The sequence below is a fragment of the Anas platyrhynchos genome, chromosome 20, assembly GCF_047663525.1.
Source record: "Anas platyrhynchos isolate ZD024472 breed Pekin duck chromosome 20, IASCAAS_PekinDuck_T2T, whole genome shotgun sequence".
Taxonomy (NCBI): Eukaryota; Metazoa; Chordata; class Aves; order Anseriformes; family Anatidae; genus Anas; species Anas platyrhynchos.
In genome coordinates this window covers 11,641,354-11,654,728 of record NC_092606.1, presented here as the reverse complement: position 1 = coordinate 11,654,728, position 13,375 = coordinate 11,641,354, and the positions used below count along the sequence as shown (strand labels likewise).

The 13,375-nt window shown below is 50.8% G+C and overlaps 1 protein-coding gene across 2 annotated transcripts in view; it reads right to left on the bottom strand.

Annotated features, from left to right (window-relative positions):
• The window catches only part of STX1A (syntaxin 1A), a 111,180-nt gene that overhangs the window by 82,281 nt on the left and 15,524 nt on the right, over positions 1 to 13,375 (bottom strand). For both annotated transcript variants that reach the window (XR_011804263.1, XM_072026103.1), the window contains exons 2-3: positions 1,675 to 1,752; positions 314 to 413 (exon numbers count right to left, since the gene is read on the bottom strand). Coding sequence is in view for 1 of the 2 variants with exons in the window: in XM_072026103.1 (XP_071882204.1) it covers positions 314 to 413; positions 1,675 to 1,752 (178 nt within the window). In the remaining variant the exon portion in view is untranslated. The remainder of the gene's footprint in view (positions 1 to 313; positions 414 to 1,674; positions 1,753 to 13,375) is intronic.

Below are 13,375 nucleotides of genomic sequence, written 5' to 3'. Positions count from 1 at the left end.
CCATCTCCCTTCCACATAGGCCCCATTCCTCCCTCATGTATTGGGTTTGTGTGGCAATGTTTTGGTAGTGGGGGAGCTGCTGGGGTGGCTTCTGTGAGAAGAGTCCAGAAGCTGCCCTGTGTCTAGCCAGCTCCAAAAGGGACCCACTGTCAACCAAAGCTGAGCCAATAAGCAAGGTTATGCCTCTGGGAGAGGCCAAGAGAGACAAGAGGATTTCTGCCTGTATCTATCTACTGCACAACCAGCAGCGCACAGAGCAGCCACACACAGGCCCAAGCCCTGCAGAGACACAAGCAGATCCCAGCTCACTCACTCTCATCAGGGTTAGGCGAAGCAAGAATGGCACTGTGCTTCCTCTTCACTTCCTCCACGTTCTCTGAGATTTTATCAATGAATCCTCGAATTTCTTCTACCTGTGGAGACAGAAAAGAACAAGATAGGTATCCTGTGAGAGGCCTGGACTTTTGGAAAGGGGCATGATTATTAAACCCTATCCAAAAACAACCATGGTATGGCTGAACCACAGTGAACATCCTCCTGTACAAATATTTTCCATCTGGATTCTTAAACTGTAGGACTGATGTGAAATCAGACAACTTTCCATATCACAGCAACCAGCTTTGCAGTCAGATCAAGGTAATATAGACTGTGTTTCCCATATGCTTTGTCATACGCTAAGAAACTTGTAGGGTATATCCAAATGAGCATCAGATCTATGAATTTCCAGACTCAGCATTTCCAGCATGGAGTGTGTTGTTCAAGTTACGTAAGCCAGGATTCTTCCCAGCTCAGTCACCCAGCTCCAGGGGCTGAGAAGTCTGTTTTGAGCCTCACCCCAAATAGTAGGGAAGCCAAATGATACTGTGCCTCTCTGTACTGGCATTTTCCCTGCACTATAAGAAAACATGCCAGCATCATGGAGACTTGAGAACCTGTACTTGTGCCTTCTGCCTGCCAATCTGCACACACTCCAACTCCATCTTTTTCTTTGACTCATACCACCACTTTGCTCATCTTCATCCATCTGTATGTCATATTTTTCATTCCACACTCCATTGCCTGCACAGATACATTTTTACACCCCCTACACACATGTCATACTAAAGGTATGCTAAAAATCCGCATGCATATCTTACAGCCACCCACATGCCAGTAAGCAACCTCATGTTTGGTAATGAGAGGCACAAAATTACATCAATCCCATGCAGCAATTTTTACTCTGCAGAGGTGCTTTCTGGAGAGATTTTAGAAACTATTTGATTTCATGGCAGTCTAGAGGCGTGTACACTGCAACAAGAAAGCCTCCTACAATGCAGCCTGTGTCCACAGGCTCCCACACTACCACTTGGTGGTTAATTGCCTCAGCTGCCCTGTTGGTTTCTACAGGAGCAGGTGGAGCAGCAAAGCGGCCCTTGGGTTAGGTACAACACAACAAAACAGCCTCAGGCCTGCATGGAAGCCTGGCTCCCACTAGTCACTGCTCTCAGTGTAAGCCCTGAGAACCCAGAGCCTGAGCACCAGCTGAGAGGCATCAGCCAAGGCAGAACACCCATACCCTCACTCAACTGCTACCTGCCTGCCATGGGAACCCATATCATTGACACACAGTCTGCTCCAGCATTTACAGGAAGTTTTGAACTGGTGTCAGAGCTGCACTGGAAAAACAAAACTCACCTGTTCAAAGAACTCATCCATGAAGCGGTCCCGGTCCACACTAACAGTGACTTCATCATCATCATCACTATCCTTCGCCTGCAACAAGACAGGAAGAAGTATCAACAAGTGCTTCCTGCAAATCTTGCAGATCCATTTCAGGAGATTATCTTGGGTGAATTTTCCTCTTCACCTTGCTCACTTGCTCCCGTGAGCTGGGACAAACACCAGTGAGAGAGGCACTACCATATCAGAGCACTGCAGGGAGACCAGAAGAGTAGATAACATCCAGCTCCAGCAAAAAAGGTACAATGAAAAGTACTGCTGCAGCTGGCTGTCCCACCACTTGGCCTTTTGAGTCAAGCATGGAAGATTTATGATACCTACACATTTACAGCATACCTGAAGGGAGAACTTTATATGCTCATTGAGCTATTCCCAGCTGTGCATGAGCACAATGGCTCCACAAACAGCAGTGATGAGAAAACACAACAGATGTTAGAATGTAGGAAAGAAGGGATGGAACAGAAAATACATCAGAACTAGTAAAACCACAGCAGACAAGTGATGGGGTGTCCTTGAGAGGGGTGGGAGCAGAATGTGTGTCACTGTCACCTCACATCCCAGGAAGGCAGAGAACACAAGCTTGCAGTGAGAAGAAAAATTAGTCTTGATGTCCTCTATGTAAGGAGACACTTAAAAGATAACATGTAAAGCCAACAGATGACAGAGGGAAATGGAAAATAATTGGGTAGAAAAGTTTCTTATTACTCTGTCTTCACTAGAGAGAAATAGCCAGTGGAATAGATAAAATTTAAGATCATAGAATCACAGAATGGCCTGGGTTGAAAAGGACCTTAAAGATCATCTAGTTTCAACCCCCCTGCTCTGGGCAGGTTTGCCAACCACTAGAGCAGGCTGCCCAAAGTCGCATCCACCCTGGCCTTGAATGCCTCCAGGGATGGGGCATCCACAACCTCCCTGGGCAACCTGTTCCAGTACCTCACCACCCTCTGAGTGAAAAGCTTTCCTAATTTCCAACCTAAATCTCCCGTCTTAGTTTAAAACCATTCCCCCTTGTCCTATCACTATCAACACATGTAAACAGACGTTCCCCCTCCTGTTTATATCCTCCCTTCAAATGCTGGAAGGCTGCAATGAGGTCTCCCTGGAGCCTTCTTTTCTCCAAGCTAAACAATTTCCTCAACCTTTCTGCATAAGAGAGGTGCTCCAGCCCTCTGATCGTCTTAGTGGCCCTCCTCTGGACCCATTCCAAGAGCTCCACATCCTTCTTATGCTGGGGGCCCCAGGTGGGGTCTCACAAGAGTAGAGGGGGATAATCACCTCCCTCTCCCTGCTGGCCACCCCTTTTTTGATGCAGCCCAGGACACAGTTGTCCTTCCAGGCTGCAAACGCACACTGCTGGCTCATGTCCAGCTTCTCATTCATCAGGACCCCCAAGTCCTTCTTTGCAGGGCTGCTCTTAAGTTCTTCTTCTTCCAGTCTATATAAATACCTGGGATTGCCCCAGCCCCAGTGCAACACCTCAAGTTGAACCACATTAGGTTATCATGGGCCCACTTCTCCAGCCTGTCCAGGTCCCTCTGGATGGCATCTTTTCCCTCTGTTGCATTGACTGCACCATCAGCTTGGTGTCATATGCAAACTTGCTGAGGGTGCACTCGATTCATACAATCGTAGAATTCCACCGTCTGTGTCATTGATAAAGATGTTAAAGAGCACCGGACCCAAGACCGACCCTTGAGGGACATGACTTGTGACCGGCCTCCACCCAGACATAGAACACAACCCTTTGGCTGTGACCAGCCAACCAATTCTTTATCCACCTAAAACAGAGGACTGTCTTTACTCATCTAATAATTGTCACACATTTTGTCAGCTGCTACCCAGGCGCTCAACACCCTTTGGCCACTCCACATCTGCAGCGACCTAACCAATACAGTCAGTAGACTCTGAAGAATTCCTCTTACACTGAAGAATGTCAGATGAACTGCCTATTTTTTCCCCCTAAAATTATCTTTTCAACCTAGGATGACTGATTTGGGTGGATTCTTCTAGAGAAGGTCCCAGCTTTCATTCTTGCCACTGCTCATGGCACCTTTTGCTTTGGTAACCAGTTCATGAAAGACATATTCACAAACATAGAATCATAGAATCATAGAATATCCTGAGTTGGAAGGGACCCTTAAGGATCAAGTCCAACTCTTGACACCGCACAGGTCTACCCAAAAGTTCAGACCATGTGACTAAGTGCACAGTCCAATCTCTTCTTAAATTCAGACAGGCTCGGTGCAGTGACCACTTCCCTGGGGAGCCTGTTCCAGTGTGCAACCACCCTCTCTGTGAAGAACCACCTCCTTATGTCAAGCCTAAATTTCCCCTGCCTCAGCTTAACCCCGTTCCCGCGGGTCCTGTCGCTGGTGTTAATGGAGAAAAGGTCTCCTGCCTCTCGACACCCCCTTACGAGGAAGTTGTAGACTGCGATGAGGTCTCCCCTCAGCCTCCTCTTCTCCAGGCTGAACAGGCCCAGTGCCCTCAGCCGTTCCTCGTACGTCTTCCCCTCCAGGCCTTTCACCATCTTCGTAGCCCTCCTCTGGACACTCTCCAACAGTTTCATGTCCTTTTTATACTGTGGTGCCCAGAACTGCACACAGTACTCGAGGTGGGGCCACACCAGCGCAGAGTAGAGCGGGACAATCACCTCCCTTGACCTACTAGCAATGCCGTGCTTGATGCACCCCAGGACACGGTTGGCCCTCCTGGCTGCCAGGGCACACTGCTGGCTCATATTCAGCTTGCTGTCTACCACGACCCCCAGATCCCTCTCTTCTAGGCTGCTCTCCAGCGTCTCATCGCCCAGTCTGTACGTGCAGCCAGGGTTTCCCCGTCCCAGGTGCAGGACCAAAGATCTGATAGATACTGAGATCACATGAAAATCTCATCTTGACAAGTAAAAACAGGAATGTTGCTGCCCAAACCCAGTATTCACTCTGTGGCCATGAAGAGGTGTGTAGTGTCCCCCAGGGCTCAGTACTGGGACCAGTTTTGTTTAATGTATTTATCAATGATCTGGACAAGGGGATTGCATTGGGTTTATGTGGCAAGGTTTTGATAGCAGAGGGGGTTGCAGGGATGGCCTCTGTTAGAAGACTCCAGAAGCTGTCCTGTGTTCAGCCAGCTCCAAAAGGGACCTGCTGATGGCCAGATTTGAGCCAGTGAGCAAGGTTGTGCCTCTGTGAGAGCAGATTTAAGGAAGGGAAAAAGAAAAAGAAAAAAACAAAACTGCTGCACAACAGCAGCTGGGAGAGAGAGAAGTGAGAAACAGCCTTGCAGACCCCAAGGTCAGTGCAGCAGGAGGTGCTCCAGGCTCACAGCAGCAGTTCCCCTGCGGCCCGTGGAGAGGCCCCTGGTGGAGCAGGCTGTCCCCCTGCAGCCCATGGGTCCCACATGGAGCAGATCTCCACGCTGCAGCCCGTGGAGGAGCCCCCAGTGGAGCAGGTGGCTGTGGCCTGGAGGAGGCTGCGGCCCATGGAGAGCCCCCGCAGGAGCAGGCCCTGGGCCAGAGCTGCAGCCCATGGAGAGGAGCCCATGCAGGAGCAGGGGCCTGGGGCGAGCTGCCACCCATGGGGTACCCGTGCTGGAGCAGTTTGGTCCTGGGGGATGGACCCTGTGGTACAGAGCTGTGTGGGAGCAGTTCTTGAAGAGCTGCTGCCTGTGGGCAGCCCCCGCAGGCTCAGTTCAGGAAGGACGGTATCCTGTGGGAGGGCCCCCACAGGGAGCAGGGGCAGAGAGGGACCGTGAGGGGCGGCAGAGACAAAGCATCAAGGACTGACCTCAGCCCTCATTCTCCATTTCCCTGCACCACTCAGGGGAGGATGTAGAAGAGGGTGGATGGGGGGAAGATGTTCTTAGCTTGTTTTGAGTTTCTCACTGCTCTAATCTGTTAGTGATAGGTAATAGATTATATTAATCTCCCCGTGCTGAGTCTGTTTTGCCCATGATAATAATTGTTGAGCGATTTCCCAGTCTTTATCTCAACTCTTGAGCCCTTTACATCATATTTTCTCCCCCATTTGCTCTGAGAAGGGTGAGTGAGAGAGCAGTTGTGGTAGAGCTCAGCCGCCCAGCTGGGTAAAACCATCCCCAGGAATCAAGTGCACCCTCAGTAAGCTTGCAGACAACACCAAGTTAGGCAGGAATGCTGACCTGCTCAAGGGTAGGAGGGGTCTGCAGAGACACCTGAATATGCTGGAATGGTGGGCTGAAGCCAACAGTATGAGGTTCAATAAGGCCAAGTGCCAGGACCTGCACTTGAGTCACAACAACCCCATGCAACACTACAGGCTGGGGGAAGAGTGCATGGGAAAGCTGTCTGGTGGAAAGGGACCCGGGGTATTGGTTGATAGCCAGCTAAACATGAGCCAGCAGTGTGCTCAGGTGGCCAAGAAGGCCAACAGCCTCCTGACTTGTATCAGAAATTGTGTGGCCAGCAGGACTAGGGAAGTGACTGTCCCCCATACTTTTCTCTGGTGAGGCCACATCTCAAATACTGTGTTCAGTTTTGGGCCCCTCCCTAAAAGAAGGACTTTGAGATGCTGGATCATGTCCAAAGAATGGCAAGGAAGCTGGTGAAGGGTCTAGAGAACAAGTTTTATGAGAAGTAGCTGAGGGAACTGGGGTTATTTAGCCTAGGGAAAAGGAGGCTCGGGGAGACCTTATCACTCTCTACAATTACCTCACAGCAGGTTGTAGCAAGGTAATGATTGGTCTCTTCTCCCAAGCAGCAAGTGATAGGACAAGAAGAAATGGCCTCAAGTTGCACCACGGGAGGTTTATGTTAGATATTAGGAAAAAATGTTCACCCCATAACTACAAGCCAGTCACCCTCACCTCATTCCCTGGAAAGGTGATGAAACAGCTAATCCTGGAAACCATTTTCAGGCACATGAAGGAGAAGAAAATCATCAGGAGTAGTGAGCATGGATTCACAAGGGGGTGGTCATGCCTGACCAACCTGATAAGCTTCTATAACGAAATGACCAGCCTGACATATGATGGAAGAGCAGTGGATATTGTCTATCTAGACTTTAGGAAGGCCCTTCACACTCATCCATTAGATCCTCAAGTGTCTATGTTGATGTATGGGCTGGAAGGACAGACAATGAGGTGGGTTGAAAACTGGCTGAATGGCCAGGCACAAAAGGTAGTGATCAGTAGCACAAAGCCTAGCTGGTAGCCAGTAACTACCAGTGTACTCCCAGGGGTCCATACTGGGTCCAGTCTTCATTAACAGTCTCAGTAATGGAGGAGAGTGTACCCTCAGCAAATTTGCAGATGACACTGAACTGGGAGGAGTGGCAGATACAACAGAGGACCGTGCTGCCATCCAGAGGGACCTGGCCAGGCTGGAGAAATAGGTGACAGGAACCTCCTGCAGTTCAGCAAGGAGAAGCACAGTCCTGCCCCTGGGTAGGAATAAGCCCAGGCCCCAGGAGAGGCTGGGGCACACAGCTGGAAAATAGCCTGGCAGAGAAGGCCCTAGGGGTCCTGGTGGGCACCAAGCTGGCCATGAGCCAGCAGCGTGCCCTTGGGCAAAGAAGGCTGATGGTATCCTGGGCTGCATTAGCCAAAGTGCTGCCAGCAGGTGGAGGGAGGTGATCCTTCCTCTCCACTCAATGTTGCACCTAGAGACCTGTATCCAGGTCTGAGTCCCCCAGGACAAGTGAGACATGGAACTACTGGAGAGAGTCCTGTGAAGGGCCGCAAAGATAATTAAGGGACTGGAGCACCTGTGCTATAAGGAGAGACAGAGAGCTGGGACTGCTCAGCCTGGAGAAGAGCAGGCTCAGGGGGACCTCATCAATGTCCATAAATACCTGAAGGGAGGGTGCAAAGAGGACAGAGCAAAGCTCCTTTCAGTGATGCCCAGTGTCAGAACAAGAGACAATGTGCACAAACTGGAACACAAGAGGTTCCCTCTGAGCATCAGGAAACACTTTATTCCATGAGTGATCAAGCACTGTCACAGGCTGCCCAGAGAAGTTGTGGAGTCTCCCTCCTTGAAGATCTTCAAAAACCACCTGTGCAACCTGCTCTGGGTGGCAGACCCAGGTTGGACCAAATGATTTCTCGAGGTTCCTTCCAGCCTCAACCAGCATGTGATTCCATTTCTTGAAGCCTGGAATTCAAGAGCTGTTCATCTGGACTTCTACACCTCCTTCCTGCAGCAGCCAGAGCTGGGCCCTCATGACCCAGGCTTGGCAGGCATAAGTTGCCTGCACAGTCAGCCTGGGACATGGTGAAAGCCACCAGAACAGGAATGAGTGAATCCATTTAGATTTTGATGGAGCTGGTCAAGATTAAGCTGAGGATGAGCACCTAGAGCTCACTCTTGCTCTGACTTGGACTCTTCCCTGTGCTGCTGCTTTGCTGTAAAAATACACCATTGTGCTAAAAGTATGGACCCAGAGAGCAAGGTCTACAGTCTGCTGCCTGCACATGTTCTGGCTACCGGGCAAGCCTTCACCCATCTTAACTTGGTGAGAGCCCAGAAGCCCCCCACAAGGTAATGCCCTTTGCAACAAGCAGTATCCAGCTTCTTCCCTGAAGTTTTTCCACTTTCAAAATTCAATAGTTCGCTCTTGCATCAGGAGTAGAGGTATGTGCAAACCTCCTCCACTCCACACACACAGACATTGCTGTTCCCAGCACTGTGCAAGTGGTCACAGCTCCCCATGGAGCCAGGTGCACCCAAGCCTGCACAGCCAAAGAGCATGCCAAAAAGCATCAGGCCCTGCTCCATGTGATAGAAGACAACCCTGATAGCACCAAGGGGCACGTGGTGCCAAGCATGGAGCTGGGGCTCCCTGGGGACACACTCCCAGGGTTGCTACTGAGCTGAGGCCAGGGCCGGGGCCACACTTTCTGCTTCAGATTTGGCTGCCATACAGGACCTGTTTGGTTCCCACAATGCAGGGCAGCTGACCTCCTCTCCCGACCCATCAGCAGCACCACTTGTGCAAATTCCTCTGAATTCCTCACAGCAGTTGCCCAGAAAGCCCCATCACAGGATCGGCTTGCAGGAGAAGCTAGCCCAGCTCCCTTGGAGGTGAGGGAAGAAGGCTCCAGCAGCCAGAGCAGCAGTGCAGCATGGGGGCTGCATCCAGCAGCGACCATGAAGCCCTGGATCCAGAAGCAGGATTTGGGCATGGGCTCTACGAAACCCCAATGCCACTAAGCAGCCAGACCACAACCACCTACTCTGAGTACCTCTGAGCAGGATTGGCACCCGGAATCCTCTCCTCCCTCCATCCCTCTGCTATTGCTGATCCAACCTCGCCCCAAACCCTCATCAGTAAACTAAAGGGTACCACCCTCAAGCTTCCCAGCTCCATCACCGATTGTATTATTCATTAATTTGACGCTCCAAGCAAAGCCAGCGCAGCCCTTGCAGCTGTACGCCAAAGTCTGCAGACCTGCTGCAGCCCTGGGGAGTGGCCACCCTGAGACCTCAGCCTCAGCTAGCCCCTGCCTTGGCACTGCTTGAAAACCAAAAATGGAAAAATGCAAACAAAAAGATAAACATGTTTTCCCTTTTCAAATATCATCCATGCCCAGTGGCAGCCTCTCAAGAGCCCCCTTCCACCTCCATGCACTGTGCAGTCACCTTCTCCCCAGAAGGTGACCGAGGAGGTTAAAAAGCATTATCTCTAAAAGCTACCAAAATCCTTTGGATCCATGTTTGCATTTTGGTTTACATGTGACTAGAAATACTGCTTGGTTTGTGCCATGCTTCATTTTCAGCATCGACTGTCTGACTTCAATTAAGACAGACTGCACTGCCAGCACAGCTGGCTGCTGGGGGAATCCAAAGCCCAACATACAGGCAGTGGCAGTCTCATACCCTTTACTCCTACACAGACCAAGGGTCAGTTTGTCAGAAGATCTCCATCTGGGCACACAAAAACGAGTGCATTTTCTGCCTTCTTTGTGCTGGTGTTATCCTAAGCAGCACAAATGTCATAAGTTCCCATCTACATTCTCCCTAGGGATCTCAGAAATACAAAATGCAACCAGATCCAGGGGACACAAGCACCAAGTGGCAGAAAACACACCCCTGGTCAGGAAGCCGAGCCTCCAGTGCCAACACTGCCCCAGGCTCATGGCAGCCTCCTTCCCACCACACTGCCCAGACTCCTCTCCTGCCAGTAAGGTCATCTCTGTTGGCCACTGCAGCCAGTAGCAAGACAGTCTCAGTACAGAGGATTTCATCTATGGGGTTTCTTCCTTAGTTTAACTCAGTGCAGTTGTTATGCTGATGGACAGTGTTTTGTGGAACTTTCTCACAGTAAATAGGGTTGTTACTCCAGTTAACCTCCTGCACCATTCAGCCCCTTCCTTCCCCAGTCCTACCACTCCTTTTCTGTGCTCTTTCCAATTGGGCTGGGTCTTTCTACCTCCATACCATAAAGCACACAGATGCTTTTTACCATGGGGCTGGCTCATCCCTGGACCTCCCAGTGCACAGCCTGCTGGCCCTCCGCACCGTGACATGCCACCACCACAGTTAGTTATCCTGACTGGAGATTTCCCTCGCAGCATGGGGGTCACATGCTGCAGCCCAGACTCAGTGTACAGCACCCAAAGGCTCTGCATACTGGGCAGCTTTGTCAGATGCCGTGTGTCCTGTCCACAGCCTGTCCACTCCCAAGCATACCCAATGCACCTGCCATCCATCCAGAGCACCCACCCTTCCAGGGCCATCAGGACATGCATGTTGGGAAGCAGGAGCAAGCTTCTACAGTCCCACACAGGGAAATCCATCTCCATCACAGCTTCTTCTGAACCTTTCCACATTTTTTTTGTTTTCATTCCAAGAGTATCTTAATTCTCAGGAATTTTTAGCCCTTTACCGAAGCCTGTGAGGAAAGCATTCCCTATCACTAATTTTAAATGCAGATTTCCAATGTGACCACACAGGATACAGGGTACTAACAGAGGAGGAAACACTGAAGGTTAACATGCCTCCTGCCTAGATGCCCATTCCTCATTGCCACTAGCCTATCTCTTCCATACCTGGAATGGTCCTGGCTCATTGCACACAGGAGGCTATGTTCCTGCCTGTTCTCATCACACCCTGCTGATCACTGGATCCTGCCATTTGTTAGGCCAATAAATCCTGGACGAAAACAACACACAACCCAAAGAGAGGGCTTCTGGCAAAGCCACGCACAGCCTTGTTAAAGGCCCTTTTATTTTCAAATCACCTTCTCCCCTCCTGCACCACAGTGTTGATGCATAGGCAGCATGATGGTGGTTATCTAGGCCAGGTGCTACCCTACTGTGCACATGGAAAGCAGCACAAAAGCCTGGCTGGGGGCCCTGCAAAGAGGAAATTACAAGGATGGAACCTGATGGCAGGAAAGGCACGTGTCACTACTGTGAAGTCACTGCAGGCTGGATAAGGGCACCATCTGTTCAAACCACATCCCTCAGTGCTATGCCACGTCTAATACACGATGTCCAGCTGTTTCCCTGCCCCACTGCCTTCAGCCCAAAAGAGAACCAAAGAAACTTCCCCATAAGAAACATTACCAAAAGCTGCCACAAACAGACCCCTAGTGCAGGCATCCCGGATTCTCAAAGCCATGGTCAGTAATTTGGAAAGCTCTGGTCTAGGTCAATGCTACCTGCAGGCTGCACTCACCACCAGCAACAAACAAATTCATTGCCTTAAAAAGTCCAGTCAAGCAAGGAACACATGTTCCCAAAGCCACACAAGTACTCTGTGCATGCTACTGCTGCTTCACCCTGCTGTAACAACCACCCACCCAACTCCGCGCCTGCCCTGCTCAGGGCACATTTGCAGCACCCAGTGACAGAAGTCACCCTGCCTCTGAAAGCCACAAAAACCTGTCTGCTAATGCACCACTGCAGGGCAGAGCTGGTGCAGGCAGCACAGGTTTACTTCTGCAGACACCGCTTATCCCAACTGAGCGCTTCTCCTGACCTGGCTCCATGCTGCAGGCAGCCAGCCAGCCTGTGGTCACCTCAGCTCTGCAGTGGCTTACAGGGAGAGAGGAAGAGGAGCCATAATGAAGCACAGTGAGCCTAAGTGTCTTTCAGGGAGGGCAGCTCTAAAATCAGTTGACAGCAGATGATGAGCCCAAGTGAATTAACATAGTTAGCCAGGTAGCAGGCCACGCTTAGCACTGTGTCCCTGAAGCCCCACAGCATCTGTGTGACAAGGCCAACGGCACTGCCTGCCTTTGCACATGGAAACCAGTGAGTAAGGCTGATCCCTGCACTACACAGGCTCAGTGAGTGTGCTCTGAAGCACGAGCATCTGCTCCAAGAGGCTGAATGATTTCCCTTCGCACCCACACCAGCTTCAGACCTCTAAATACTGGCCTGGGAAGACTGAAACCCAAGGGGGGGCAGAGCCAACACCAAAACCCTCACAGCAGAGCAGGGGATGGGAAGGGTGTCCAGAGCCCTGGCTCTGTGGGTTTTATAATAGGCACACTGCTAATAAATTCATTATCAAGTGGATTACATCCCTCTGATTCAAACAAGCCTCATTCCTTCAGCAGATGCTTTCTGAAAAATGGCAGAGAACCACAAAGCAACTGGAAAGACTCAAAGACTGCTCTCCCCTGAAAATTAAGAGGCCCAGGCAACAGGCAGGGAGAGCTGTGACATGACAGCAATGTCTCTTATCTCTGCAAGAGGCACATGCAAGTTTTTTCTCCTGCTCTACTCTGCTAGCATTACAGATCAATTTGCCTGCACCTGGATGTATAGGTGGAGCTGGCAGTAGAGCTTCACAAGGGCAGTGGCTTGGCTACCTACCACTGGCTACCTCTGTGCCCTGAGGGACAGTGCCAAGCCCCATCATCTGATGAGCCCCAACAGCAGGACACCCAGCCTGCAAGCCAAACTCTTCCTAGGAAATGCCTGCACCAGGCAGCACACGGGAGGCAGCCAGCCCCTTCCCTGCCTCCCGCTACCACATGTCCTGCATGTCAGTGGGGTCCCATGTCATGTGCTGCCTCATGTCCACCAAAGGTAATTCAAGCTTCACAAAGGCACAAAGGAAGGAAAAAAAATGCCACAACAACTGCTGCCTCCTTTTACAGAATCACAGAATGCACGGGGTTTGAAGGGACCTCTGAAGATCATCTGGTCCAAATGCCTGCCGAGCTGGATCACCTAAAGCACCTTGCACAGGATAGCATCCAGGTGGGTTTTGATTATCTCCAGAGGAGGAGACTCCACAACCTCACTAGGCAACCTGTTGTAGTGCTCTGTCACCCTCCCAGTAAAGATGTGACCCCTCATATGGAGTCAGAGCTTCCTGTGCTTCAGTTTGTGCTCATTGTCTCCCGTCCTGTCACTGGGAACAACTGAGAAGAGACTAGAATCATCTTCTTGACATCCTCCCCTCAGATATTTATACACATTAATGAGGTCTCCCTAAGTCTTCTCGCATAGTACGTCTGTGTTAAATGCACAAAGCTCTGCTGTCAGCAGGGTTCAACATCAGGGGTGCTGTGGGGCCGTGAGACCAGGGCTGGCGTGTGTGTGCAGGGCTTCTAGAGTCACAAGGTGTGGCATCCCCCCAGGGAGCCAATGGGTCTACTAGGGTGTGAGGCTTTGCAATCTCTGGGGTGCAAGACAGGTCCAAATGGTAAAATGAATG